Genomic DNA, 27086 nt, shown 5'->3' with positions numbered 1-27086 from the left:
TTAATTCCATCCAAGAGGAAAGAATATGTATCAGAACCCTACTAACTAGTTTAACAAAGAAATCAGTCAGATACTCACAAAAGTTTCAAATGTAATAAGTATTATACTTGCTAATATAGGGATTCCAGAATTAGCATATTAAGCATGTTTTATATCAAATACAAAGAAATTTTACAAACGAATTCAGCCTATGAAGTAGTTTTATTTACATTCACAATAGTCACCTAAAATTAAATATATATACAAAACAGGGGGCTTTGGTGACTCATGAAATACGGTGAAGCTACAACACAGGGTATACAAAATTACTTCTACACTAAAAAAAAAAACAAAACTTTGGTTTTCAGAAATGATTTCCATTAAACACACAGTAAATAACTCTTTGAACCAAGACATTTGACATTAATATTTAAAATCAGTTGTGACTTTTTCAGTTTTTTAAAATATTCTGTTAAATTGCATTCTGTTAGTTTACATAAAAATAGTATTACAGCATGTTTCATTTATCTTTCCTATGTGTTATTTTGAAAAGGTATCCCTATCTCAGAAGCAGTATAATTTTTCTGACATTCCCACAAATGCAAGTTTTTTCATAGGTATATTTCATAAATTAAATGAAGAACAATGATTCCCCATAAAAATTTAAGTCTGTAACTTTTTCTCTTTTTTGTAGCAACCAACATTTTATAAGCCACGGCAAAGAAATGGAAAACAGACTGCCTATATTGGTGCATGAAAGAGAGATGAGTAGAGAAGGCTAAACAACAAAAATTCATTCAGAATCCTCCTCCTCTATTCTGATTCTTGTATTTTTATCCTCTTCCTAAATTCTGGACATGGTAAGTTTGGGGCAAACTTTTTCTCTTTTCCTCTACATTCCTGTTTATAAAATATGAACTTACTCCATCTCAAAAAATACCAGTGAAAGGATGATTTTCCTCCTTCCCTAAAATTCTTTTACCCCATGGAAGTAAAATCAACAATACCAGTAAGAGTCTATCAGCTCCTGGCCAAGGTTAATGTATTGGTCTGGTTCTCATATCCCTCTTGAGCTGTCTACTTCCACCAGGTTTGAGGCAGGTCAGAGTCCTCTATGTGGCAGCTTAGGTATCTGCCTAAAGATCCAAATTTCCTCTTATAAATAGTAGGTCATTTTAAAGGCTTTTGATGAATTTTGACCCCTGCCAACTTTTCATTTGATTCCAAAATCAGAGCTTAGAGCAGTCTATTAAATGCTTCCTTCATAAATATTAAAATTGGTGCATGGACAAGGGAACCCCAAAATATATGCACAAGAAGTACATGAAGATCAGATTAAAATAAGGGATGAACAAACACCAACTGTAGGATGAGGTTTGCTCAGTTTCAAGAACTAAATTTGTTTAAAAAAAAAAAAAAACAGATGACACACTCACAATCAACAGTGGAAGAATTAAAGAAAAATAAAAGGAGGGTATACTGATTAAGATAGAAGAGGGACTTCCTTAGGAATAAGAGTTTACTCTTAGGGGCTAGACTAGACAGGTATCAAAAAAGAAAAAGGAGATATATGTCGGAAGTAACTGTACTTAAAGATGAAATTAGAGGGAAAAAAAAATATAGATGTTACTCAAAGGAAGGGTGACTGTTTACAAATGTACCTAACTGCGGGACAGAAGGTAACGATGGGATGGAAATGTCAAGAGTGAACCAGACTGGAGATCCAACTATGGCAATATGGCAAAAGCTTGCTTTTTAAAAGACAGATAGAAAGTCTATAATAGGGCCGGGCGCGGTGGCTCACGCCTGTAATCCCAGCACTTTGGGAGGCCGAGGTGGGTGGATCACGAGGTCAGGGGTTCGAGACCAGCCTGACCAACATGGTGAAACCCCATCTCTACTAAAAATACAAAAATTAGCTTGGCGTGGTGGCGGGCGCCTGTAATCCCAGCTACTCAGGAGGCTGAGGCAGGAGAATTGCTTGAACCCAGGAGGCGGAGGTTGCAGTGAGCCGAGATCACGCCACTGCACTCTAGCCTGGGCAAAAGAGCGAGACTCCGTCTAAAAAAAAAAAAAAAAAAAAAGGAAAGTCTATAATAAAAGCAACTGAAAAACCACACCTTGAAGACTGAGACTACTATACAAGTAATATAAAATCTGTAAAGATTTGATAAAAAGCAGGGAGATTACCTTAAAATATCTGAAGCATTTCAGGTTAATAGTTACTACAAATAACAACATATGGTATGGCACTGTGCCATAAAGAAAAGTGCTCCAGAAAGTCAAAGTTAGGTCTCAGGGGAGTGAATGGGAAAAGCTATGCTGAAAAGAAACAAAGTTAAGAGGTCAGTCTTGGGTTCAATGTTGTGCTGGTAAGATTTTTTTTCTTAAGTCAGAGACGAGAGTGAGCAAAATTTGCTTGATATTGAATGCTTTTTGATGAACTTGGAACTCCTTGACTTTCCTTCTCTAACAATATGGAAGACACTACAAGAGACAACTGAAGGAACAAAAAAAACCAAGAGAAAAGAAAAGGAAAATAGGCGAGGCAAATTTAAGAACAGGCTCAAATGTAAACAAACACAAAAACCAGCTGCTTATCTGAAATGACATATCCTACTATTGCTGAAAGAAATGTAACAAAAAGGAATGTTTATTCTGCCAATAAAGTAGAACAAATTATGCAAGGCCTAGAATAATTAAAAGCAGAGCAAAGAAAAGGTCTAAAAGAGCAAGCAGCAGAAGAGATATTGTTTCTACTGGGCTCCTAAAAGCACAGACTTCAGAAACAACAAAAGCATTTCCACTTTAGGTACCCATTCAAAGGTTATTATCCAAATAATACAAATATGGGGGCACAAAAAGAGTGTTTTTATGATAGGCCTAAAACTTTCAGGGGGCGTGGCAACAGTCTAGGTAGCACAGGACTAAAAATGTCTTGGCACATGTTTGGGGCTAGAGAAATACAGATGCAAGAGCAGAACACAGGTTGTGGAGACTGCAAGGCAAATGACTATGCTTGAAGCTTTACAAACTACAAGTAAGTCATATGCTCTTTGTAACAGGCAGTAGAAGTGGTGCCACTAAACAGACTCCATACTTATTTCAGCATAAGGAGTACCGGGAAAACACAGAAGAAATAGAAATTAAAAGCTTTTAATATGATGGAAATCTAAAGTAGGAAACATCAATTAAGATGAGGTACCTAGGGCTACCGTCCATGGAAATTTGTAAACTTTGCAATAAGACAGAAATTAGGATACTACTTTCAGGAAGGAGGAAATAGGGTAAGAGCACCCTCCACAAAATATGGTAAACAGACAGTGGCACAATTAACCACTTGATGAGTTTTCCTAGTAAAATATAAGCACAAGTTATGGCCACTGGCAATTGGCACAACTAACTGGCACACTGGTGAGCCTGGTGAGGTTGAAAACAAAATTCACTTGGTATCCTGTTTTCTGTACATCCATCATCCTTCTGATATCACTAATTTTTACTGGCAAAAGTAATTCCCTGAATTATTACATAGTATAGTTGACAGAAATATTAGTATATTTCTAAATTTAATGTGTATTGGGTTGGATGCAGTAATCAATGTTTGCCCTACTGATCTTCAAGACCCTTAAGAAAGTAAGACACAGGCCGGGCGCAGCGGCTCACACTTGTACTCCCAGCCCTTTGGAAGCCCGAGGCGGGCAGATCATTTGAGGTGAGTTCAAGGCCAGCCCGGCCAACATGGTGAAACCCCACCTCTACTAAAAATATAAAAAGTAGCTGGGCGTGGCAGTGGGTGCCTGTAATCCCAGCTGCTTGGGAGGCTGAGGCAGGAGAATCGCTTCAACCTGGGAGGCAGAGGTTGCAGTGAGCCGAGATCAGCCACTGCACTCCAGCCTGGGAGAAAAAATCAGACTCAGTCTCAAACAAAAAAAAAAAAGAAAAAGTAAGACACAAAAGAGACTGGAAGTTAAAGAATTCTCCTTTAGAAGGCTAAAAGAAGCCACTCCCAATCAGAGGAAGACACCCAAGTTGCAGCTCCTGAAAAATACCCATCTCTACATCACAGGGGTACATGAGAGACCCACTGGTTCTGATTAAGTAATACTCTAGAAAGGGAGGAATTTGGGATCTTAACGTCTTTAGACTCTAGACTTTAATTTTTCTTTGTGAACTCAAAAATGGGAAACAAATGATCAAATCTGGTAGATTCTTATTTTTGTGGACATTTAGTCCCCTGTACCAAAGCTACTTATGTCCTCAAATTAAAACTGGAAATTTTAAACTAAAAAACTATCATAGGTTAATTAGCTTTCTCAAACACAGAAACTGCCTCTCTTAAAAAGCCTTATACTCTTAAGTACTGAGATATTACTAAAAGGAGAAAATAAATTATGAGTTTTACATTTTGTTAAACTTTACCATAAGTTACTAGAAAATCCACTGCTCTGTTCTTAAATAGGGATAAATATACTCAAGATTAATAAAAATGTACATTGTAGCAACTGATGAACAATTTTTATTCTTCCTTTTTTAAAAATAATGCACTAACTCTTCAAACCCAATAGAACCAAAACTATGCTGTTCGTTTAGATATCTTAAATTGTTTCTCCCACCATTTATTGTTAATACCATCACTATACTCTCAGATATTTAGATTAGAAACCCAATATAATTTCATAGAATTCTTAGGTGCCTTGTCTCCACTTTTAGCAAAATGCTAAGTACTTTATTGTACGTAATATTCCTTGAAACTGTTCCAGCCACTCCATGTTCATTGCCATTATTCAGCCAGGCCCTCAATTTCTTTTCTGGGATACTTCGATAGCTTACTTTTTTTATGTAGACTTTCATTCTTTACCTCCTGTGGTATCTTAAAACAATATTTTAAGATTAATAATGGCATGACTTTGCCCTCAAATGCTATGTTATCCCACAGAATTCAAACCCCTAAGCCAAGCCTCAATCCATTTTTCCAATTTATTATCTACCAATACTTTATTTTGAGTCTATGTTCTAGTCCAGTGGCTCTCAAACTTTAGCATGCATCAGAATCATTGGGAAAATGTGACAATCAGATTGCTGAACCCTAGTCCCACAATTCTAGATTCTGTAGGTCTGGGTGGAGCCAATAATTTGTACTGCTAATAGTTTGCAGGTGATGCTCATACTGCTGGTCTGCAGATCCACACATTAAGAACCATAGTTCTAATCAATTAACTACTGCCATTCATAAATATGCCATGACAGATTATCTCCTCTGCTTAAAATGTCCACCTACCCCATACTATTTCCTTTCTTCATGCCTACATTTTAACACTAACAACTTGTTTAAGAGTCAAGTCAAATGCTATTTCACCCATTAAAATTTTCCAAATTATCTCTATCAGAAATGGTCTCTCCATGTGAACTTGCATAGGAATTAAAATAATGGCACTAATCACATTTTCCCTATTTTAGAGTTTATGTATATTTATTCATTAATTTATTCAAACCTTAGAGTGCCTACTGTGTACCAAGTTCACTGATGCTTTCATTTTTTTGTGGAGGGATAAGACGTAAATGAATGTATATTAGATGGTGTTAAGTACCTTAAAATAATATTAATAAAACACAGGTAAGGAGAAAAAGAATATTAGAGATGGGATGCTACTTTACATGGGGTGTTCAGGGAAGGCCTCCATCTCTCTAATAAGAGGCTGTCTGAGCAGGATGCCACAGCAAACTATATAGATATCCAAATGAAACATGTTCCTGGCAGACAAAACAAAAGCCAAGAAGCAGATGCATACAAGGAGTGGCAAAAACACTAGTGCTGGTGAGTGTATAGTAATAAAAGAAAAAGTCATAATGCTAGATGGGGCAGGATTATGGAGCCCTGTGGTCCACCATAAGGATTTTGGCTTTGACTCTGAGAAAAGTATGGAAGGTCTGGAAGAGACCTCACTCATATCTTTAAAAGGATCACATTGACTACTGCGTAAAGAATAAACTGAAAGTGAGGACAGGTAGAAACAGGGAAATAAAATAATCCAGGAGAAAGATAACTACGGTTTGGATCAGGGTCATAACAGACAGAAATAATGGTTAGATATGCCTTTTCCCCTTTACTAGATAATTCAGTTCCTTTAGGGCAAGAATTGTGTGGTTTTTCCTTTAAATTCCCTATAATCACTAAAATGACGCTTTTCACATAGCACCTATTATTTTCTTAAAGGAATACCCTCTACAATACTCAATTATTGTACTTTATGTATGTAGATTTATGCCTAAGATATCTAAGAATATTCAATTGATTGATATTAAGAAAAAGCAATTTATGTACTGTCTGACAAGACAAATACAGCATTTTATGAGGACTTATAAGTTATGAGCATTTAATAGTTGTTGAACTTCAAAATATGAGAGAAGATAAAAAGTTTCAAAAGTTAAGTACAAAATGGCTTCACTTGATACAGAAATTTTTTTGATTTTTTTTTTTGAGACGAGTCTTGTCGCCCAGGCTGAAGTGCAATGGCGCGATCTCACCTCACTGCAACCTCTGCCTCCCGGATTCAAGTGATTCTCTTGCCTCATCCTCCTGAGTAGCTGAGATTAAAGGAACACACCAGCAAGTCCGGCTAATTTTTGTGGGATTTTTTTGTTTGTTTGTTTGAGACGGAGTCTCGCTCTGTCTCCCAGGCTGGAGTGAGTGGCGCGATCTCGGCTCACTGCAAGCTCCGCCTCCCGGGTTCCCGCCATTCTCCTGCCTCAGCCTCCCGAGTAGCTGGGACTACAAGCGCCCGACACCTCGCCCGGCTAGTTTTCTGTATTTTTTAGTAGAGACGGGGTTTCACCGAGTTAGCCAGGATAGCCTCCATCTCCTGACCTCGTGATCTGCCTGCTTTGGCGGCGGGATTACAAAGTGCTGGGATTACAGGCGTGAGCCACCGCGCCAGGCCAATTTTTGTGTCTTTAGTGGAGACGGAGTTTCACCGTGTTGGCCAGGCAGGTCTCTAACTCCTGACCTCAGGTGATCTGCCCACCTTGGCCTCCCAAAGGGCTGGGATTACAGCCGCGAGCCACCACACCTGGCCCAATACAGAAGTTTTTAAGAAACGAGATAATAATTTCTTTCTTTTTAAATCAAATCAAGAATTGGGGAACTCCATAATACAGTTTTAGGTGCCAGGAAGGAAAGCAAAAATTGTATATCTACTCTAAGTTTATAAACACAGGATGACAGGATGATATGCAGGAAATCAAAGTAATAAATTGAGAAAAGATGAGTGAGTTTTAACATTCTCACAACTCTCTTCTACCTACGTTTTATATCTTTCCCTCCTCTTGATTATGCTTTATGTTTTATACTCAATACATTAAATTTGGATAATATATGAGAAAAAAGTATCCATCATTGCACTGCCCACATATAACTACTATTAACATCTTGATCCCTTTTCTAGCTGTGTGTCTTAAGGTAGCTGCTTAATCTCTCTGAGTCTCAGCTGCATCATTCACAAAATGACGATAAAAACAGTACTTATTTCACAGAGTTGTTGCAAACGATAAATGAGAATCTAGGACAGGAACTGACATACTTTTTCTTAAGGGGCCAGAAAGCTTATGGGCCATACTTTCTCCAACCCAATTTTTCAGCCCTGCTGTTATATCATGAAAGCAATCACAGAATATATAAAATTAAATGGGCAAACACCAATATGACTTATTTGCAAAAAAAAAAAAACAAAACAGGCAGTGTTGCCTTTGCCACAGTGGTGTATAGTAAAGGTTCATAACTTTTTTTGGTGTGTCTGGATTATTGTTGGGTTGGACTTGTTTGGCAAGTTTTGAAATTCTTAAAAGAATCTGATTGAAAAAAAAAAATTTGGATCTGCTCACCAAGAAAATGCAAATAAAACTTTACATAGACACTGAAAAGATCATTTTTTATGGCTGCATAAAATTTTAATTTATGGGAGATGAAAAGATATTCACCTATTTTAGATGTTCTGGTTTCCTATTTTAATTCATTCATTACATTAATTATAATTAATGCTATGAAGAATAGTATTGTGTCCAAATTTATAATTCCTCATAAATGAATGCTATCAGGAAAATGACTAAGTCAAAAGGTACAAATTAGTTTAAGGTTTCTAACATAGCTTGGTACATTGTAGTCCAGAAAAGTTGTGGTGATCTGTACTCCCATCAGCTGAAAGAGATCTTCATGCTCTCATAAGAATGGAATATATGTAAATTTTAGACTTTAAAAATAAATTCTATAATTTGAGAGATTTGTCAAACCACAGTAAGACAGATAAAGGGCAAAAAAGCACATCCATTGTATTTGGGACTGGCAGGATTTCCAGATATTCAAGGTTAAATGTAAATATGGAGAGACTGACGAACTTTAATCATTTATGATAAACATTTAAAACACATCCCATACCCTCCTGCTTTCAAAACACAAGATAATAAACATAAAATAACTTCTACTGGTTTGTAGTCACCATAACTTTTGTATTTTGAGAACTGCTATAATTTGTGTAATATATTATATTACTAAATTATTGTATTACTAATATATTATATATACTAAAATACAGTACATTAACACTCTATAATGTCAACTTTCCAAAGCAGTGGTGAATACAAAAATAACTTAAAGACTCTCCATCTAAGTAGTAGAAAAGTCACTGATGTGAATGTTGAAGCTTGTCAATTATATAAGACACTGGGGATATAGTGGTAAGCAAACATTGTCCTGTTTTGTGTAGTTAAGTGCGATGAAGAAAAGTTATAACTGAGCCATTGTTACTATCTCATCTAAGCATATCACATTCAAGTGGGTTGGGGGGTGGACTAAGAGTTGAGAATCACTTTTTTTTTTTTTTAAACAGAGTCTCACTTCGTCACCCAGGCTGAAGTGCAGTGGCACGATCTAGACTCACTGCAACCTCTGCCTCCAGAGTTCAAGTGATTCTCCTGCCTCAGCCTCTCGAGTAACCGGGAATACAGACATGCACCACCATACCCGACTAATTTTTGTATTTTGAATAGACATGGGGTTTCACCATGTTGGCCAGGCTGGTCTTGAACTCCTGGACTCAGGTAATCTACCTGCCTCGGCCTCCCAAAGTACTGGGATTACAGGTGTAAGCCACTGTGCCTGGCCTGAGAATCACCTCTGATGGGGAACTTCTGCTAGACTGAATTTGATTTTTTCTTCTGTTTCACATTTATGAACATCTTTAGTTTCTGCTGCCTGGTGTCTTTTCAACAGTGTCCATTCCAATGCTTCCACTCAATCAAAACTGCTTTAGTAAGCTACAGTATATATCAAATAGATATGCACAGATGATACAATAGATACCAAATGCTTATTCCTAGATACAATACAATGTATATGTATACTGTAGAGGCTGAGTGCACGGGCTGGCTTTTGACTGTCAAACTGGCTAGGTTACAGTCTGATTATCACATACTAGGTACAGGACTTAGTCAAGCCATTTCTTCTGGTCTTAGTTTCCTGACCTATAAAAATGAGAATAATGGCACATAGCTTGTAGGGTAGTGGATTAAATGAGCTAAAACAGGTAAAGGACTTATCACAGTCCCTGATTCATGAAAAGCATTCAAAATGAGTTATATACATATATACAGCATATACATATAGAAACTATTCCCATAATAGCTTTCAGATATTAAAAACATTTACATACACACATCAAATCACTAGGAATAGTATTTATAATATTTCAACTTTAGAGTAACCAAAACATACTGGTTAATGTCAATAAACTCTAGTTGTAGAAATACATATTAACAAACTGTACATATTTTATTAGGACATTATATATGCACACTTATTTTCACAGTACACAGGGCAATTTTGTGCACCTGTCTAATTAATATGTACTGATACAACCACTTCTATTCTCCTTTCACTTCTCTGTACTATATTTGGCCACAAGTGGAGCCCGAAAATGAACCTGTCTGTCCCTTTCTTTTTCAAAGTTAATTAACTGATTTATCATAGTCTACACCCAATCCTGAATGAATGTAATTCATTTTTTATGCCTTCACCTAGACAAATAAGCACTGATGAACAAAGGTACATACTAGTGGTCACTCTGCATTCACAATGATCAAATTCAAATGGTTCTGTGGGTCAATTCAACATACCTCTCTAATCAGCTACCAACCACCTCCATGTACTCTTAACAAATGAACTTTACTCCTACCACGAAAACTCCTATATAAAGTAACACCCCTCCACTTGTGCTTTCAGTGTTGTCCTTCCTCCCCTTCAGGGGTCTTATAATATAGATAATCCCTTCTTTTGTAGATTCGTAGCTTCCTTTCAAATGGATCATTCTCACTAGATTTTAAGTGTACACAGTTCACACCAATTTACTAAAAGAAAATTGTTACCTTCAATCCACAATGCCTCCAGTTACCACCATATCTTTCCTTCTCCTTTATAGGTTATTTACACTTACTGTCTATTCCTTCACCTCCCACTCTTGGAACTATTCCAGCCTGACTCCTGATCCCATCACTACACCAAAACAGCTCTTAGAGTCACCCAAGACTCCATGTTAATTCAACGATTGGATCTCAACAGTTTGCAATGCCAGTTACCATTCACCCCATCCTGAAACATTCTCTTCCCTTGCCTTTTGTGACACCACAGTTCTCTGGGTTTTTGAAACCTCTTTAATCCTTCTCAAACTTTATTTGAAGACTCATTCTTTCCTACTGAGACATTCAATTTTGAGGCTCCTCAAGCTTTAGTTTTAAGGTCCTCTCCTTTTCCTAGTCTATTTTCTCTCCCTATGTGAGCTCATTCACACATATGACTTTGAATACCATCCACACAGCTATGATAACCAGACCTCCCTTTTGAGCTCTAGCTTCTGTTAAATCCAGCTATCTTCAAGATCTCTCCTTGGATGAGGCAAAAGCACCTTAAATTGAACATATCAAACCAAATCAAAGGATCTCAGTAGAGCAGAACTTGCCCAGGTATCCAAATATACATAGTCAAGCCTATTAGTTCCCATTTATAGTATTACATACCTTTTCTTCATAGCACTTACCAAAGTTATAACTGCACACAAAATTGGGCAATGTCTGTTTGCTTACCACTATATCCCCAATGCCTTATATAATTGACAAGCTTCAACCTTCACATTAGTGACTTTTCTACTGCTTAGAGTCTTTAAGTTATTTTTGTATTCACCACTGCTTTGAAAAGTTGACAGTATACAGTGTTAATGTACTGGACTCTAGGATTTCATAAATTATACAATTCAACCTCTCTCAAATTCAGTTTGCCACAATGTCCCACCACCTCCTAATATCTTTAACATTACATATTAATATACAATTAATGTGTCATTCAATGGGCCAGATTTAATTGATCTTATTTTATTTCTTCACATATCTTACCAGACAAATATTTTACTACAGGTTTCGTAAAGTTCTTTTGTTTATAATTTTTAAGGTATAGTTTAGCACATTTTGGCAGGAAGGCCAGAAAATTCAGTGCCAATAATAACAGTACAAATGGTGTCTTACTTGTGTTTGGTAGAACTGTGAAAAGATGATATAACTAAAAAACTTAAAAGGAATGACTCCATTTAAATATTATTTCCTCCTGCCATTGTATCTACAAAATTAAAATTTAGGTTTTGTTTTTTGTTTTTTATACAGAGTCTTGCTCTGTCACCCAGGCTGAAGATCTCTGCTCACTGCAAACTCCGCCTCCTGGGCATAAGCGATCCTCCCACCTCAGCCTTCCAAGTAGCTGGGACTACAGGTGTGTGCCACCACACCCAGCCAATTTTTTGTTTTTTTGTAGAGATAGGGTTTCACCATGTTGCCCAGGCTGGTCTCAAACTCCTGAGCTCAAGCGATTTGCCTGCCTTGGACTCCCAAAGTGCTGGGATTACAGGTGTGAGCCACCACACTCTGGCCGGGATAGATTTTTTAAGCAATGTAATGAGTGGTTATTTGGAAAGCAATAATAATCATGTATCTAATGAAAGACTATGTATAAAAAAGTCACTGAAGTTTAGAACCTCATTGGTCATTCTAAAATGATGTTCATAAGTTTAACCAATTCATTTTTTTAAAAAAGCATCTCACGTGTTTTGGGGAAACAATTAAAATTTCATCATACTCAAAATAACTTTGCACCTATTTGTACAAAATAACCAATCTAGGGCTAGGCGCGGTGGCTCATGCCTGTAATCCTAGCACCATGGGAGGCTACGGTGGGTGAATCACTTGACCTCAGCAGTTAAGACCAGCCTGCAGCCAGGCCCGGTGGCTCAAGCCTGTAATCCCAGCACTTTGGGAGTTCAAGACAGGCGGATCACGAGGTCAGGAAATCGAGACCATCCTGACTAACCCGGTGAAACCCCGTCTCTACTAAAAAGTACAAAAAACTAGTGGGGCGAGGTGGCCGGCGCCTGTAGTCCCAGCTACTCGGGAGGCTGAGGCAGGAGAATGGTGTAAACCCGGGAGGCAGGCAGTCTCGCCTGGGCAACAGGCAATCAGACTCCGTCTCAAAAAAAAAAAAAAAAAAAAAAGGACCAGCCTGCAGATCATGGTAAAACCTCATCTCTACTAAAACTACAAAAATTTAGCCAGGCATGGTGGTGCATGCCTGTAGTCCCAGCTACTAGGGGTGGGGGCTGGTGGGTGCTGAGAATCACTTTAGCCTGGGACAGGGAGGCTGCAGTGAGCCTAGATGGCAGACACTGCACTCCAGCCTGAATGACACAGCCAGCCAGACCCTGTCTCAAAAAAATAGTAATAATAAACAATCTGTGAGGAAGAGAAAATGAAATTTATTTTATATACTTTATTTTTTCTTTGATTATAAAGTAGGTTTAATTTTTTAAAATCTAAAAAATAAACAAATGTAAAAAATAAAATAAAATTCAGCCATAAGCATAACACTACAAAGTTAACAACAATTTGGTATATTTCAGTCTTTTTGTTTACAAAAGTGAAACACCTTTGTCCTGTGTCTTTTCAGTAGTTATACTATAAACAGTTTCTTGTATGAATAAATATTCTTTAAATATATGATTGTTTAGGGAGAAGGGACATAGGATTACATTATATGTACTAACTCCCCTAATAATAGTCATTTAGGTGGTTTTCAATGATTTGCTATTACAAATAATGTCATTATGAACAATCAGTTCAACTCAACTCTGAAAGTCAACCTATAAAGGCATTAAGGAGCAACAATAACAACAACAAAAAAAATTTAGCTCCCCAAATACAGCCATCAACATGATTCATTTGCTTTGTTTTTTCCTAATTATAATAAACAAGTTAATGTCTTTCCAGGGAATTCACCTTTTATGAAGACTTGAAATATCCCAAATGTGACAAAATTTGAAAACTTTTTAAAAAGCTAAAATTTTCATTTGCAATTGAGAAATAAAAATAATTTGGCCAAAAGGAACACATAATGTAAATCAATGTAATTAAATTATTTCTAGCTCTGGATATTCACTACAGAATAGATCAGAAAATAGGATACTCTTTTTCAAAAGTAAGTGACTGCAAATTATTTTCAATACTTTTCATCTTTCATACTATTATTTACTGAGCTAGAAAACTAATTTGAGACTTCTAGTTAAATGTGACAGACTGAACCACATTTACGTCTGATCCTACTTGAAAACTCCACTAAAATAACAGTAAAAATATTTGTGTTTTAAAAGCGCAAAACCCACAGGACAAAGCAATGAAAAAGGAGAGATATCTACAAATGGGTATTGGAAATTAGATGGATGGGTGGTAACTGACTCAATAGACCCAAGAAACTGAAAGCCAAGCCATCAGTAGAGGGAGTTTGGGAACAAGGTAATGTGTGCTTGAAAAAACCCCAGAACCCCAGAACATCTCAGGAATTTGAGGCACCACATACCACCAAAAGAAGTGAAAACAGAGTCAGAAACAAAAAGATCAGTTCAAAATCTCCCCCAGGTCCCTCCCCTAACAAAACAATGGAAACTAACTCCTAATTCTCTGAGAGACTGAACATTTGGACACAGAGTAGGAGGAAGGAAGGGGATAAACAAAAACGGCGTATAATCGAAGTGTACATAGTGAACATGCTCAATAGTGAGATCAATAGTGAGACAGTAAGGTAGTCCCTAAGTCCTTCGTGTACTAGGCCAACTGATTCCATCTAAAACAACTAGGGAAAAAATTACTTATAAATATAGAGGTAAACATCAAAACTCAAAGAGTTGCCAGTGATAGCCTCTGGAGAATAAGAAGTCGAAAAGGAAGAGGACAGGACATGACTGCTATTTTTTGTTATAAGCTGTGGCAAAAAGAAAGGAAAAGAAGGAAGCTGGTTGTTTCAATAATATCTATTCTTGTTTTCTTCCATACTGACAGAATCAAAAATCTAGAAAAATTTCCTAACATTCTTTTCAGATGGGGATAACTCACAAGATGAAAGTGGGTCACTGAGTAGGATTTAGGACAAGTTGTTTTGGTTTACACCATAGAGACAACCAGCTCCTGCCACTAGGAAGTCAGATGTGATAGTTGGGACTCAAGCAACTACCTTGGATCATGTCACAAACTCGGGATGGTAAGACAAGGATGACTGGTAAGAAAGAGCAAATGATAGTATGGCCACTGTACCATCCCTACACTGTCTATTAAAGATTTTTTTACATAAGAAATAAATGCCCACCTTGTTTAAACCAGGTCTCCATTAGCACCAAAATGCAATTCCTGGTATTTAGGCCTTATATGACTTCTTAAAACTATGTACATTAATAAAAATTAAAGATAAAGTAAAAATAATCCCAATTAATAGCAAGAATTAGTAAAAATGTATTATACCCTAGAAAACTACTCATAGAGCTCTAATAAGTATTATGCAAATCCTATACCAAGACCAAGAAATAAGGATTGTTTCTTCCTGAGACAAATTTTAATTTCTCTAAATTAACAGACATTAGAATGGATTTTATAACACAATGAGACAAACTCTCTTTTCTGTGAATACCATCTCTTAAGGCAGCTATTACAGTGCCTGGCCCATAGTCGTTACTTAAAAAGTATTTGAGGATCATTAAAAACTTTGCTGCCATTTATATCAGCATTACACATATAAGGTACCCACTAAGAGTCCCAAAGTAAGGGTACAGCCAAGTTTCGCAACCTCGGCACTATGGATATTCAGGACCAGATAATTCTTTGCTGTTAGAGCTATCCTGTGCATTGTAGGATGTTCAGTAGCATCTCTAGCCTCCATGCACTAGATGTCAGCAGCAAACCTCAATCATGACAATCAAAAGTATCTCCTGACATTGCCAAATGTCTCCTAAGGGAAACAAAATCCGAGAACCCCTGCCATAGAGATGTTACGAACCCCTGCCATAATTGTTTTATAAATCATTGTGTTTCACCAGGAGCATTCAGCTTTTCTAGTTAAATAACAGAATTTAAGAATTGTAACATTTCTAAATTTTCTCTCAAGTTTAGTGCAAAACACAAATTATAAGCTACCTACAGATTATCTCTAACGTCCCTCCTGAATCCTCAGAGGATTTTACAAGAGAGAAATACTAATAGCATCTACCTATTTAAGTCTATCTGTGTGCTAGGTACAATACTAAGTACTTTATATTCTTCTCTCTTTTTATATTCATGACATCCTTGTGGCATGAATATTAACCCCATTGTAGTATGAAATAATTTTAAATTATATTTCAATCAACATATCAAAATGGTTCCAGAAATCGTTTTTTATTACTCATTACATTCATTCTGGCACTGTACTAAGAAGTATCTTAACTTCCTTAGTTTACAATCAATTTATAACAAAAAAATTCAGTGTATTTGGTGACAAAATAAATTGAATCATTAAAACTTTCAGGAATTAGAAAAGTGTTTACAGCACTTAACAAGTCAGACAATAATAGTCTGCTTCTTGAAATATTGTTTACTACTGTGTCATAATGAAAGAGTACTTTATAAACTTTTCATCCATGATACCAAGTTATTTCCAGTAACTTCTTTTTCCTTTCACAGCACTTGCGGAAAAAAAAAAAAAAAAAAAAAAAAACCCTCTATAATTGAGGATTTACTTATAATTTCAATCTGCTTTTCAGCAGAAACTGAAGACTGAGTTCAAATCCCAGCATGTCTACATAATGGAAACTAAGACACATTAACTTGCTCAGTCCTCAATTTCAGCTATGTTACTTGCTGTCTGAAGCTTAAGAGTTAGTAGGTCTTCCATAACAGTTACTTTCCCCTACTTTTCATCCTCAAAGCAAATTAAGTATCAGTTAAGGGCCAGTTTTATTTAAGCATTTATTGAGTCAGCTAACAAGAGCCAAGGGAGGATGTGATAGGGCCAGTCCAACATTACACTGTATCTTCTGTTTTACTTTTCCTTATGGTAAAAGACACAAAAACCGCTCTGGAAAAGAAGTGTTCCTTCCTCTCTCCCTTTGCCCACACAACTAACTGCCAAGAAATTTTGATTCATATTTCCCTCTAAAAAGAGGAAGATAAACCAGAGCCTTTCTTTGAAACACCACTAGGCTGTCTGTATAATTCATGTATTTAGTTAACTGTCACATACCCCAACTGCACAATACCCATTTCATTACTCATGAATAAGTCATTCACTAATAAATACAAATTATTATACTTAATATTAGCCTCAGTAAGTGTCAGAAAACCAAATTTTTAAAAAGAAATCTTCGACTAGGAATTAGATTAAATAATCCCCTGCTTCCCTTACTGACAAATAAAGCAATTACTATGGCAGAATTTTATTTCTGGTACATACAAGTCAAATTAATAAAGGAATATTTTATTCCATCCAAAAGCTTTAATATGAAAAAGGACTTCACAAAGCTCACCTGCAAAGTAAAATCAGGACAGAACCTCAGAGCATATCTATCAGTAATCCAGAGTATTATAAAATATGTAAAGTTTCAGGTAATAAACTATGTTTCAGGTAAAAGTGGGTAACATGAAAGTATGTCAGTCTAACATAATTTAGCAATAGAAAATAAACGTTCATTAAGTTCTTCCTGTTTTATTTCCTTGGATATACAGGAGGTAGGGAAGTCATAAAGTAGTCAACTTCATTTGTTCTTAAAATATTGTGCTGTCACTATTCAGTCACTGTGTTTTCAGGCTAAATTTGTCATTTATTTTAAAATTTTAGTTGCTCATTATTGATATAAAAAGCAAAACAAAAAAATTAAATAGATTTTCAGCCCCTGAATATATTAAAAATATAAATTGTATCCTAATCTTCAGAAGTTTACAATTCCTATAGATACAAAATCTACCAATAGCGTAGTTTCTAGATGTAAAAGGTATGGTTAGAAAAAACAAGTGCTCTGAAAACAAGACACTGAATGCCAATTTTCAAAATAAAAGTGAAAGCCAATTATCAAAATAAAAATACATTTTCAAGAAAGTCATTAAATAGCAATGCCAAAGAAACTGACACACCCTTCAAACCAACTTCTTTATGACACTGGGGGAAAACATGAATTCAAAAGGCAATTTAAATTAAAGCATTAAAAACTTACCTGAAAAATGTCAACTCCATCCTTTTTCTTTCAGTGCTTGTAAGGGAATTCTTACAAGCTTTCCCTTACAAGCATTGAAAGAAATTCCGTACAAGCAGTGAAAGAAATGTCAGCAAACATGATGCCCACTTCTCATTAACTTTATTTCCTACTTGTTATCAGAATGAAACTAATAGCTACCTGATTCAAACCCTTCACATATTTATTTAACTATTATTCCTCTTTGACACAGAGTAACTTGTTCAAGGTAGTAATTTCTGCCAGGAGATGGTGGAGCCAGAATCTGAACCCTGTACGTCCAAAATAATAGATACATTTTAAAAGGAATGGGATGGAAAAGGAGCAGTTATTTTTTTTTTTTTTTTCCAAAATAGCTTGCAAAAAAAGACTGTTGTGAATGGGAACAAACCGTTTAACTTATAAATGCAAGTAGATGAGAATTCAGAGTACTCAAACTTTACCCCTAAACAAGTGGGGGTATATTTGCCATATTTGATTACAAACACTTTGAACAACATCAAACCCCTGTGACGGTCGACTGAGTAAATAATTTAATGTCACCATTCAGACACTGTATTTTACAGGCTAAATAAAAAAAATTATAAATTGAAGGGTGAGGGAGATTGGTAATGTTAACCGGAGCAAGAGTTTAAGGAAAATTACTTTCATTATGAGCAGTTAATTAGAAAAGAGTGCGTGTGTCAAGGGAAGGAGGTTAAAAAAAAAAAAATGACAATCACACTGCCTTAACGCACCCTCTGTCCGAAAAAAGTAACTAAATCACCGTGGGTCAGCGTCTACGCCAACTGGAGAGCCGGCCCAGCGAGATCTTGTGAGGGGATGACAGGAGACCCTAGAAGAGGGTGAACGGTGGCAGTGACAGGAAAGATGGCATGTCTCCCATCCCGGAAAAAAGGGGAGAACACGGGGGGCAATCGGCGGAGAGGGGAAGGCAGAAAATGTTTCCAGAGGTGCCAAATGAGGTGAGAAAGACCAGGCAGGGTAGGAAACATAAGAAAGGCGGGACTCTGGGGCAGGAAGGTCTGTTTGGGGTAGGGACGGCATGTCAGGACAGAGCTTTCCGGACAGCCGACCTTCCTTCTTTCCAGCCCCTCCATTCCCGACAAACTCTCACTCTCTCAGCAACCCTAAGCCTGTGGGTCACCCTCGCCTTGCTCCCCGCCCCCCACCCCAAGCCGGATAGGTGGAGGAGGGAGCTTCAGCCTCACTCTCCTTGTTGGGGAGAAGCGGGCACTGGACATAGACCAGATTCATGGACGAGAAGGCCAGGAGACGCAGAGAGGCCCAGGACCCGGGTGACAAGTCGGGGCGGCCAACGGGCGCCTCACCTGACAGAAGCGTCGGCAGTAATCCCGACTGCTGATCCCGACGCCGCCGCCGCAGTTGCCGCTGCCAGCGCCGCCTCTGCCGTCGCCCGCAGCTCTAAGCCCCACAGGGCCCAGCGGGGACTCCACAATGGCCACAAGCTCTTCTCCGAGGCGTTCGGCCTCTTGATCGCTCTCTTCCTCCGCCATGAGGCTCTCGCCGCCCAGCGCGTACCAGCCCCTGCGCCGCCGCCGCTGTAGCTGCCTAGGCTAACCTCCTCCTCCTCTCTAGTTCCCTCCCCCTTCCCTCCTCCCTAGCCGGACAGGGGCCTCTCGGCTGGGCTCTACTTCCGGCTCCGCCCACCCACGCCCCCAGTTTTCATTGGAAAACGCAAGCTGCCAATCATGCCCATGCCCGCCCTTCTACTCCTATTGGTGAAATCAGCAGTCCGTTTGATAGACCGGCCGACTGTTGGTCAATGCTGCTCGGCGGTTGCTGGGGACCGCCTACGGGCTCTGCCATAGGCGGTGCAGGCGGACGGGGCGCGGCGGGGGACACGGCGGCCGCCGCAGGGCTCGATCGGGCAACGGCGGCGACGGCGGCAGCGACGGATCTTCCTCCTCTCTTATTCCCTTGCTCCTCCTTTTTCCTTCTCTTTTCCTTTCCGGCCGTGCCTCGTCCACTTTCCCTAACGGCGGCCTCGATCCTACGGTACCAAGGAGCTAGGGAGGCCGAGGGTGGGCCCAGCCGTTGGTGCGGGCTCTGGGCCCGGGGCCTTCCGTCCTGAAGCTGGAACCGGGGGCGGGGCCGGGGCACAGTTGTCGGCGGGAGGAAGAGGGAGGAGACGGGAAGCCTGACAGCGGCCGCCTCCGCCAGGCGCCTGCCGCCGCCTCCCTTGAGACTGCCGCCAACTCGGCTGTCGAGTTCCCGGGCCCACAGCTGGCACCTGGGACTCGGCCCTGCCCGGCTAGCGGGGTCGGGACGGCGGGGCGCCGGCGTGCTGGGCTCGGCGCCCGAGGTGGGAGCCCAGACGTCGGGAACGTCCCGCGCCCCGCCTCTCCCGCGCCCCCGCCCGAACCCTGAGGCCTGGGGAGCGGGAGGAGGTGCCAAGCGGGCGGACCACGGAGGAGGACATGGGAGGGGAAGTGTTAGGGTAAACGCTGGGATCGGGTTTGTAGTGTGGAGTTACCTATAAAGTGGTTTTAGAAACACCTTCGTGGTGGCAGTTGTTGACGTTCTTGTTCATCTTTTCAGTCGCCCTCCTTCCGTCCCCCATTTTTTCCTTCCATTTGTTTTTCGTGTTTTACAGTAAAGGCATGACTTCCTGGCACCGCAGGGAAAATCGGGTGCAAGCCCAGAAACTATTTCCCCACCACCATTTGTTGAAAAACTGATTTGAAGGCATCTCCGGGGTTGAACAAACGGAAAGTGCCAGGATTTGATGCGTCTCTGGTTTTGCTCTGGAGACCCTTCCCTGCTAAGTATCAAGGCGAAAAAAACTGGAAACTAATCCGGTAAACATTTAAACTTGAAAACTTATGATGAGTTTTATTTTGATCTAGTAAACGATTTGCTTTTTCTCTTTTGTTGGCTAATTCCTGCACTTTTTAATTTCTTCATCTGTTGAAAATGTCTTTATCTTCTACTGAAAACACTTTTGTTCTCTGGGTGTGTAAACTCGAGCATCCTCTACTGGGTGGAAATTTGCCTCTGCAGTAACACAAACAGACTTTTTGAAATTACAAACACATTGGAAAGTATAGGCCTTTCACATTAGCACAAATGTTTGAGCATTTTATGCTATAAAGAATTACATGCTTATTGTTTTTGAAATCCAAATGTTTAAAGATACAAGACTTTTTACGTAGAAAGTAAGATTTACGCATTACGGGGCACAAATATTTAATATTTCCCACAACTAGGTTAGAACCGTTAATCATAATTGGTACTGATTTGTCGGGGGAGTGTAAAACACATACCATTTACTTAGAATATAAACGTGTAATGGTAAGTATTAGGTAGGAATCATAGTTGTCTTCTCTGCCGTTGCAAACCTGTAGCCTAACACAATATTTGGCAAATGAGAGCTATGCAATTTAAAAAAAAAAAAGTGGAAAAAATAAAAGTAAATCTATTAAAACCTATACTTTGTCGTACTTTTCAGAATTTCTGTGGAATGTTTAATCTTCTGTGTCCATGAATGTCTGATATGTTGGCAAATAAAGTTATTTTGAAACAGAGTTCATGTTACCCAGCTATTCTCTAGTATGTATTCGTTGAATACTCCATCATTTCTGATTACACTTATAAAGCATAATTCTTCAGAGCACACTTAGAATTATTTCTCTATCATATTTATGCAGACAGAATTCCATCTTGAATTTTATCAAATTCACTTTAACTTCTTAAGTCTTGGTTATTGTAAGAGCCCAAAGGTATGGCCAGGGAACAATTAAGACTTGATGATTTGTCACCTACCAAAATATGTTCATTATCTAAACGTTTCAATGCCCATAAGGCTGTGATGTTGGTATTTAGTGCAGTGCTCATAAAAGTGTGTTACTATTGTAAATTGAGAAATTATTAGGCTGCTTCTAGATTAAATATAAATATTTGGACAAATAGTGAAGGTACTCACTTACTTTTTCCATCAAATTTTAATTGAAGTTCTGCTGTATATTAGACACTATGTTCTTGATTTTGTTCTTACTAGTTAATAAGTGAAGTAAATGTTAAATGTAATTACTAATTTTAATGGGAAAAGGAAACAAAAAAGTATTGGAGAAATAAGACTGCATATCATAACACCTTTTAGAAAACAGGTATACATGCATTACAAAATAACTTACTTTGAACTGTGTATTTTGGATTTACAATTTAATGTCATTGTTGCTGTTAATTAAATTTTTTTTTGTGGTTTTTACTCAGAACAGTTTTGGAAATTATATTCATCTTCATATAGAATTATGGCAGTTTTTAGGCCCACCTGTTTGAAAAACTTTGTCCACAGTTTTCTAAACTCAGTTGTCCCAGAATTGTGACAGGAAAGAAACTCTTTTGAACTTGAATGCATATCTAAATTGGATGAGACTAATACAATTTATATCCTGAATGTAATTTATATCCTAAATGTTGACCTGTTACTAGGTTTCCCTAAATAATAGTGACATCTGGGATAGTTTGAGTTCTTTCTTTATAGTCTAATTTATTTGAATTTCATAAAAATCAAGGAATAGACCTGATTGCTACTGCTTAGTAACTTGTTCTAGTTTTGCCTTTCCTTATATATTTCAGGTAAGCTAAGATTAATAGACACACAGTCTACTAATTTAAGTTGTTTTGAAGTATTTAATCTTAAAGTGTTTATATACTGCCTTTTATTGTTCCAGAATGAACTGTTGTTATAATACTTATCTTTGTTTCTTTTGTCTTGAAAGAACCATATTTATTTAGAGTCAGAATGGAGCGATTTGTAGTAACAGCACCACCTGCTCGAAACCGTTCTAAGACTGCTCTGTATGTGACTCCCCTGGATCGAGTCACTGAGTTTGGAGGTGAGCTGCATGAGGATGGAGGAAAACTCTTCTGCACTTCTTGCAATGTGGTTCTGAATCATGTTCGCAAGTCTGCCATTAGTGACCACCTCAAGTCAAAGACTCATACCAAGAGGAAGGCAGAATTTGAAGAGCAGAATGTGAGAAAGAAGCAGAGGCCCCTAACTGCATCTCTTCAGTGCAACAGTACTGCGCAAACAGAGAAAGTCAGTGTTATCCAGGACTTTGTGAAAATGTGCCTGGAAGCCAACATCCCACTTGAGAAGGCTGATCACCCAGCAGTCCGTGCTTTCCTATCTCGCCATGTGAAGAATGGAGGCTCCATACCTAAGTCAGACCAGCTACGGAGGGCATATCTTCCTGATGGATATGAGAATGAGAATCAACTCCTCAACTCACAAGATTGTTGACTAGGAGGTTACCACCATTGTGATCAAGATAAATGTGGAGTATTAAAGTTATGTGTTGATTGTGTGGTTCATTTTTGTATTTATTTCATTTAAAATCATGTGACGCAGAATAGTTTTGCAATGTGTATATAGTTGCAGGCAAAAAAAAAAAACAAAACACCTCACTGCAAAACTTATTGTTAATTTTAGTCACCAATGGTATAAAGCAAAACCTAGGTTTAGAGTGTGCTAGGATACCTGAAACCTGATGGTTATCTTTAAAATTAATGGTTTTTCTCCTGAAATGTTTGTGCATGGAAGAACTGCCCTGCTTTTTTACCCTGTTGCCATGTATGATTATTCCTTGTAAGATTACTTAATTACTTGGATTGAAGACTAGCCTATTGAAGCTGCTGCCAGGCAACACCACTTAACAGTAACTTATAGGAATTATTTTCTTTAGAGGATCCTCTTCAAAAAGGAAGGGATAGTGGAAAACTGTTCTTATATCTTCAGATCCCTAGCAGAAATGACTGTTTATTTCAAACTACGTTTTACTTGTATATGATGTAGTTACCTTAACTATCTTTCAATTCCATACTTCCCCTGCCCCCATTTTAAAGGCTTATTGTTGTATTTTGTAGCAGCTTCAAGTGACCAAAAGACTAAAATCTTTCAATGTCGATGCCAAAAGCCAAGGGGAATTTTGCAGTGACAAGATTTTAGTCTCTTACTATGAATACTAATTTCAAACCATAGCTTTCATTTTAAGCATCATCTTGCATTTGCAAACTTTTTTCTATGTCTTGCTGTTAAAAGACTTCAATGTTGGCATTTTTATTTAAACATGTTGTGGTTGAGTTTTCTCTTCTTTATAGAGAATTAGTAATGATTTTTTTGGCTGACAGATAAAATTACTTTCTATTCATTTTTCTATACGACTTTATGAGTTTATTTAGGTGAATAGACTAGAAACAAGTTTACTTTATCTGCTTTGCCTCCGGTGGTACAAGGTTTTTAACATGGATGGTAAACAATTGTCTAGAAATTCTGGCAGGTTTTTTGTAGTGGAGATCTGGCAGTATCCTGCATAACTGTTTGGGTGAGGAAATTGTTCTCTTAAAGATCAACCATGTTCAGGAAATGATTTCTGTTTGAACCTCACTGTCCTGTAAGGTTATCCAAGTAGCTTAGCCTAGCTAAGTTCTATCAGAGACCCAAATTATATTTTTTGAAAATTTAACAGCTGGAAACTTGGACTAGAGCTTTAATAAAAAATCTTAAATTATTTGAAATTCAAGTTAAAAATACTTATGAGATATATTTCTATTACAAAGCAGTGACAAATGATGCCCTATGTGACTTGGAGTTATCTTTGACTTTTACCACAAATCTTCATTTATAAAAGAAAAAGCCAAAGTGAAAAAAAGTTAGATTGTGTATTTTTCAGTAACAGCTTTCCATGTCTTAAGATTTTTTTACAGACTTAAGTTTCTAATTCAGGTTGTCAAACTGGCCATTTAACTTCAGAGATTTGCTTTGTTTTCATTAAAAAATAAGCCTGCCACCAAAACAAATCACTTATCAAAATGTGAACTGTTTTCCTTATGTTCAGTTATGTTAAAGTAGTATAATAAATGCATGCCTAGAGTAGTGCTCTCATTGATGAAGCACGTGTATGAGGAGACCAGCAGCAAAACAGAACCATATGTGTTTTGCGTTTACTTCCTCTAGAAAAGAATTTGCAGGCAACCATGTTTAATTTGAACTATCCAAGATGGTAGATTTTAGAAGCTAGGAATAATTGAGTTTTATAGCACTATTTTCAGAATACAAAAAGTTAGATATACAATCATTCTGGTTTTTGAAATTCCATGTGATTGAAACTGCTCCCTATTATTTGGGTATTCATTTGCACTAATGGCAAAATGTAATGGCAGATCAGCTTTGAGAGTGGTCCTAAGCAGTAAACTGGATGATGTTACATTAGAAAAACATCAATAATTCATATTTAAGTTTCTAGTAGTTACTACTGATTTGATAATCACTTAAATTTTGTATACCTTAATGTATTTTTCAGACTCCTAATTCCCACATTCACTGTACCTAGGGGCCTGGTCCATTCTGTTAGGATTATATCCTCTCCTTAGAAATGTTTTCCATCTTGTTGTGGGGATTTGGTATTAATGTTTCTTCATTGATTATGAAATTTTTGTTCCCTGAAACTAATTGACTTTGTCTAAAGTTAAAGAAATAAGGCAGAATGATTGTTGTAGCCTGCTCAAACTGATACAAATCCCTGAAACCATGATTGGCATATGTTAGATAACAAATGAGGATGTCTAAGAGGCATACGCTGCTTTGGAGGTGTAGTGAACGTGTGTACAGAAGTTTTCAATCTTAACTATATAGTGTTAGTGTGATGCTATACTATTGGAAAAATAGCAACTTTTTTCTATTTTATAAGTTGTATGCATAAACATAAGATTTGTAATGTTTCATTTATAAACTGCCTTCTTCAACACATGTTAATAGTGTTTTCTCAAAGTATTGATAGTATGTCTTCCAGAATTTCACGATATGCTTACAGTAAATAGTTCCTAGCTTGTTGAAATGTTAAATTCTTTGTTGGCTTTCTTTTTGATTCTGTGGGGGTGTATAACAAGCCTGAAGGACATTGTAATCATTTCTTACAGGGTGAAAATTTAGAAAGATTGTGTATGAGAGCCTATATAGTTGTTTTATCCATTATCATCTTTGATTAAGACTTTAAAAAATGCTATTTCCAGTTAATGCATTTGGCCCTATTGAATTTTCAGGGACCAGAAAACATTAAAGAAAAAGTTCTGCATCTTGTAATGGTAACCAATTAAGCTTGAGATTGTTCTGAAAGTATCAGTTGCTTTAAAACTGTTGTAAGTGCAGTTGGCAAGATCTCCAAGCTGAAACTTCCATGTTAAAATTTTGCCTGTAAGAATTTGCACATGAATGTTAATGGAAAACACAAAATAAAACTTAAGATAGCCCAAAACAAAAGCCACAAACAGTTCATCATTTGGTGCTTAGTCTTTGTAAGGGCTCTCTATTGTATGACTTACCCCAGCTACCATTAAGTGACAAATCACCTTAAAACATGTTCATTTGATTCATAACAAGGAAGATTGGGTCTATGATTTTATTGCAACTCTTAGCCTAAAATAAATTGTTTTAGCTTCTGGTCAGCACTGATTAAAATGTGAATAGTGAAGTGGCTATCCTAAACTGGTTTATCTCAACCCATACTATCATAGATTTCTTAGGTAAATACAAATCTTATCTAGTGGTATTCTACTTGTATTCAGAATACTGTATTAAAATTTTACTATTTCATTTTTGTATTCCGTGCTTATTTTTTGCTCACGCATGTATGCTTAGTATAAACGTGTCACTTCTAAAGTTTTGTCTCTTTTAGAAATAAATTTCAGAAAAATTGTTTCAAAAGATTTTGAAAGCACATTTTGTTTTGTGAGTCAATGACAAATATATTTCCTGATTCCAAAAGAGCAGAATCTTATTGAGTTATTTTTCTACTAGTTATAGCTCCCTTTTATAATATTAGTCATTAAACTCAATGTAAAAGTATAAAATCTGTCAAATCAGATTCACATCATAGCTACAGATACCCCTTTTGCTCCCAAATTATATAGAGAGTATTTGAGCTTAATCATTGCTTTTAATTGGAAATATTTGGGTTTTTTTTACTTTTGGAAGTATTAGTTATTAAAGGACCTAATCTGGAAGTTTCACTGCTATATCCTCATTACCACTTGTAACAAAAAATGCATACAAATAAAAAATATTTCAATTTTACATAATTTTGAGGGAAAACCTGCTACTAATCACTTCTGTTTGGCAAAAAGGCAGTTTTTATTTTTTTCTGGACTCAAAATGGCAGAAAGGGCCTTAAGTCAATAGTTCTGCTTCCAGTTTATTATTTATTTATTTGTTTGTTTGTTTGTTTATTTTTGAGATGAAGTCTCGCTCTTGTCCCCCAGGCTGGAGTGCAATGGCACAATCTCAGCTCACTGCAACTTCAACCTCTAGGGTTCAAGCGATTCTCCTGCCTCAGCCCCCTGAGTAGCTGGGATTACAGCCATGTGCCACCACGCCTGGCTAATTTTTGTATTTTTAGTAGAGACAGGGTTTCACCATATTGGCCAGGCTGGTCTCGAACTCCTGACCTCAGGTGATCCGCCCACCTTGGCCTC

General features: G+C 37.5%; 2 protein-coding genes across 9 annotated transcripts in view; one reads left to right on the top strand and one right to left on the bottom strand.

Annotated features, from left to right (window-relative positions):
• The window catches only part of ZNF654 (zinc finger protein 654), an 82834-nt gene extending 63694 nt beyond the window's left edge, over positions 1-19140 (bottom strand). For 2 of the 4 annotated variants that reach the window (XM_025374844.1, XM_025374843.1), the window contains exon 1: positions 18920-19140. Coding sequence is in view for 2 of the 4 variants with exons in the window: in XM_025374840.1 (XP_025230625.1) it covers positions 18920-19105 (186 nt within the window). In the remaining 2 variants the exon portion in view is untranslated. The remainder of the gene's footprint in view (positions 1-18919) is intronic. The other 2 variants (XM_025374840.1, XM_025374842.1) reach the window with 1 other exon arrangement.
• The window catches only part of CGGBP1 (CGG triplet repeat binding protein 1), a 95281-nt gene extending 68905 nt beyond the window's left edge, over positions 1-26376 (top strand). Inside the window, exons 1-4 of one of the 5 annotated variants that reach the window (XM_025374849.1) lie at positions 19169-19607; positions 20206-20410; positions 21061-21161; positions 22334-26375. In XM_025374849.1, coding sequence (XP_025230634.1) covers positions 22357-22860 — 504 coding nt within the window. In that variant the 5' untranslated portion in view covers positions 19169-19607; positions 20206-20410; positions 21061-21161; positions 22334-22356 and the 3' untranslated portion in view covers positions 22861-26375. Of the gene's footprint in view, positions 1-19168; positions 19608-20205; positions 20411-21060; positions 21162-22333 lie in introns of those variants that run through there. The other 4 variants (XM_025374851.1, XM_025374848.1, XM_025374850.1 and 1 more) reach the window with 4 other exon arrangements.
• Positions 26377-27086: the final 710 nt, after the last annotated feature.

The sequence above is a fragment of the Theropithecus gelada genome, chromosome 2 (assembly GCF_003255815.1).
Source record: "Theropithecus gelada isolate Dixy chromosome 2, Tgel_1.0, whole genome shotgun sequence".
Classification (NCBI taxonomy): domain Eukaryota; kingdom Metazoa; phylum Chordata; class Mammalia; order Primates; family Cercopithecidae; genus Theropithecus; species Theropithecus gelada.
This window is presented reverse-complemented; position numbering and strand designations above follow the sequence as displayed.